The 2,659-nt window shown below is 42.5% G+C and overlaps 1 protein-coding gene across 1 annotated transcript; it reads right to left on the bottom strand.

Annotated features, from left to right (window-relative positions):
- Window positions 1-524: 524 nt before the first annotated feature.
- LOC133240949 (olfactory receptor 10G9-like) lies at window positions 525-1,487 on the bottom strand. Its single transcript, XM_061405929.1, has one exon. The coding sequence runs from the start codon at window positions 1,485-1,487 to the stop codon at window positions 525-527; it is 963 nt and encodes a 320-aa protein (XP_061261913.1).
- Between the last annotated feature and the right edge of the window lie 1,172 nt (window positions 1,488-2,659).

The raw sequence follows: 2,659 nt of genomic DNA, 5'->3' as shown, positions 1-2,659 counted from the left end.
ACATATATATACAGACACACACAGCCACAAAAAGAATTGAGGAGACAGGTACACAACTGCACCCATGAGGAAGTCACCTCCGATAATTCGTGCTATCCTTGAACTGTGTCCCCAAAATTCTATATCCCCAATTCGTTGCATAAGACATAAACAAAAAAGTATATTGTCAATGTAAGTATATATAAATAATTCATTCCTCTGCATCCAAGATCCAGGCTAAATATTTCCTTCTTAAAAAGGTAAAAATGATGTCATAATCAATTACAAGTCAACAAAACTAGGGGAAAAGTAAAAAAGAAACATGTTGCAGATAAATGAGTGAATGGCACGTTCACAGTAAATTTAAAAATTGCAATTTTTAAATTCCTTTTAAAAATCTGTGAAACAAATATTTCCAAGTATTTTGTTTATAGTTTAATATTGAGAACTATTGACAAAGTACATTTCACATTGAAAAAATTACATTACTATATTATACTATACTATATTTCTATGCTATATGATACTATTTAATACTATATTTTTTAATGAACAAGTCTACATTGCAGAGACCATTTGCTCTGTGAATACATTACTTTGTCTTTAAGCTTGAGCAGAGCTTTCTTCACGTCCTTGTTCCTCAGGGTGTAGACCACAGGGTTCAGAAGGGGCGTCATCACAGTGTAGAAAACAGCCACAATCCTGTCCACAACCTCCTTGGAGCCTGGTCTCAGGTAAATGAAAACAAGGGGAACATAGAAACAAAGGACCACAATGCAGTGGGAGGCACGGGTCTGGAAGGCTCTCCATCTCCCCTCTGAGGTGTGGATCTTCAGGATGGAATGGACGATGGATACGTAGGACAGCACTATCAGGAGAAAACAGCCCAAGGCCACCACCCCAATGTTGACAAAGATCACCATCTCCACGGTGGATGTGCCTGCACAGGCCAGTTTGAGGACAGATGGTGCATCACAGATATAATGCTGGATCTGGTTGGGTCCACAGAAGGGCAAACGGAATGTCGGTGTGGTCTGGGCAGCAGAGTGCAGAGAGCCACTGAGCCACGTGGTTGTGGCCAGGATGGCACAAGTCCTCCCACTCATCATGCTGGCGTACCTGAGTGGGTAACTGATGGCCAGGAATCGGTCATAGGACATGACGGTGTACAGGAAGCACTCGGTGCTGCCCACGAAGTCAAAGGAGTAAAACTGGGCCACACAGCTATGAAAAGAGATAGGACTGCCTTCTGGGGACACCAGGGTCATCAGCATTTTGGGCACAGTGACCGTGGAGTACCACATGTCAATGAAGGACAGGTTGGTTAGGAAGTAGTACATGGGGGTGTGCAAGTGGGGATTCACTATAATCACCAGCAGGATGAGGAAGTTCCCCACCACGGTGAGGACATAGATCACCAGGAAGATTCCAAAGAGGAATGTGTCCAGCTCTGGTGCATGGGGAAGGCCCGTGAGAATGAACGTTGTCACTAGGCTCATGTTCGTCATTTCTCCAGGCTTTTGGTTTCTCTCTCTCTCTCTCTATGGGAATATCAAGAGCACCCAGCATTTAGTCGAGAATTGACAACTCATTCTTTATATGAAATCTGCATCATACATCATACATAATTCTAGAGTTATATTCCACTTTGCTTATCATAAGTCTCCTTTGTAAAAGGAGAGAGAACATTTTCATCTTCTATCTCACTCTCAATGACATAGAGTCATACACAGATACATGCAAAAAAATTGGTAGAAATTCATTGTAAATTTCTCTTGGTGTATCATAAATATCACTAACGTAGCACCATAAAACAATGCAAGTTTTCTATTTGGTATTCTCCATAGGTCATGTCAGCTTGGTCCTCTGCTCCAGGCTTCACAATGTTGAAACCAAAGTTTCAGTTTGTTCTCTAATCTCACCTGAAGCTCAGGATCACCTGTCTCAGTGAAGATGTCAGTACAAAATAAGATAATAAATACAAGGTATTTAGTAAAGTGCCTATGTTAGTAGGTACTCAATAAATGATAGCATACTATATGAAGCTGCTGCCTTATTTTTTTAATGTATAGATATAGATATATGGAGAGAGAAACAGACAGAGAGGTGAGTAGAGAGGAAAAGTAAATTCTCATTGTGCTATAGCGACTTCTCAATTTCACAGCTACAACTTTGAGGAAGATTTCACCACTGTTATTGGTACTCATGTCTCACTAACACCACTATCTGCTTTTATAGGAAATAGTCTCAGAGCAGGTTAAGAGTCTAAACTGCATATAGAATCCCTGCTGCTGCTGCTGCTGCTGCTGCTGCTGCTGCTAAGTTGCATCAGTCATGTCCGACTCTGTGCGACCCCATAGACAGCAGCCCAACAGGCGCCACTGTCCCTGGGATTCTCCAGGCAAGAACACTGGAATGGGTTGCCATTTCCTTCTCCAATGCATGAAAGTGAAAAGTGAAAGTGAAGTCATTCAGTCGTGTCCGACTCTTAGCGACCCCATGGACTGCAGCCTACCAGGCTCCTCCATCCATGGGATTCTCCAGGCAAGAGTACTGGAGTGGGGTGCCATTGCCGTCTCCCTACTGCCTCCCATATGATCTAGGAAACAGCAACCCTCATAACACTGCTGGCCACATGCTTGTCTTATTTTAAATAGTCTTTCGTGAGGCTCTAAGAACA

The sequence above is a fragment of the Bos javanicus genome, chromosome 29 (genome assembly GCF_032452875.1).
Source record: "Bos javanicus breed banteng chromosome 29, ARS-OSU_banteng_1.0, whole genome shotgun sequence".
NCBI lineage: Eukaryota > Metazoa > Chordata > Mammalia > Artiodactyla > Bovidae > Bos > Bos javanicus.
This window is presented reverse-complemented; position numbering and strand designations above follow the sequence as displayed.

What these genes read in the sequence shown, in the direction of transcription:
- LOC133240949 (XM_061405929.1), bottom strand. Translation starts at nt 1,487, where the DNA reads ATGACGAACATGAGCCTAGTGACAACGTTCATTCTCACGGGCCTTCCC.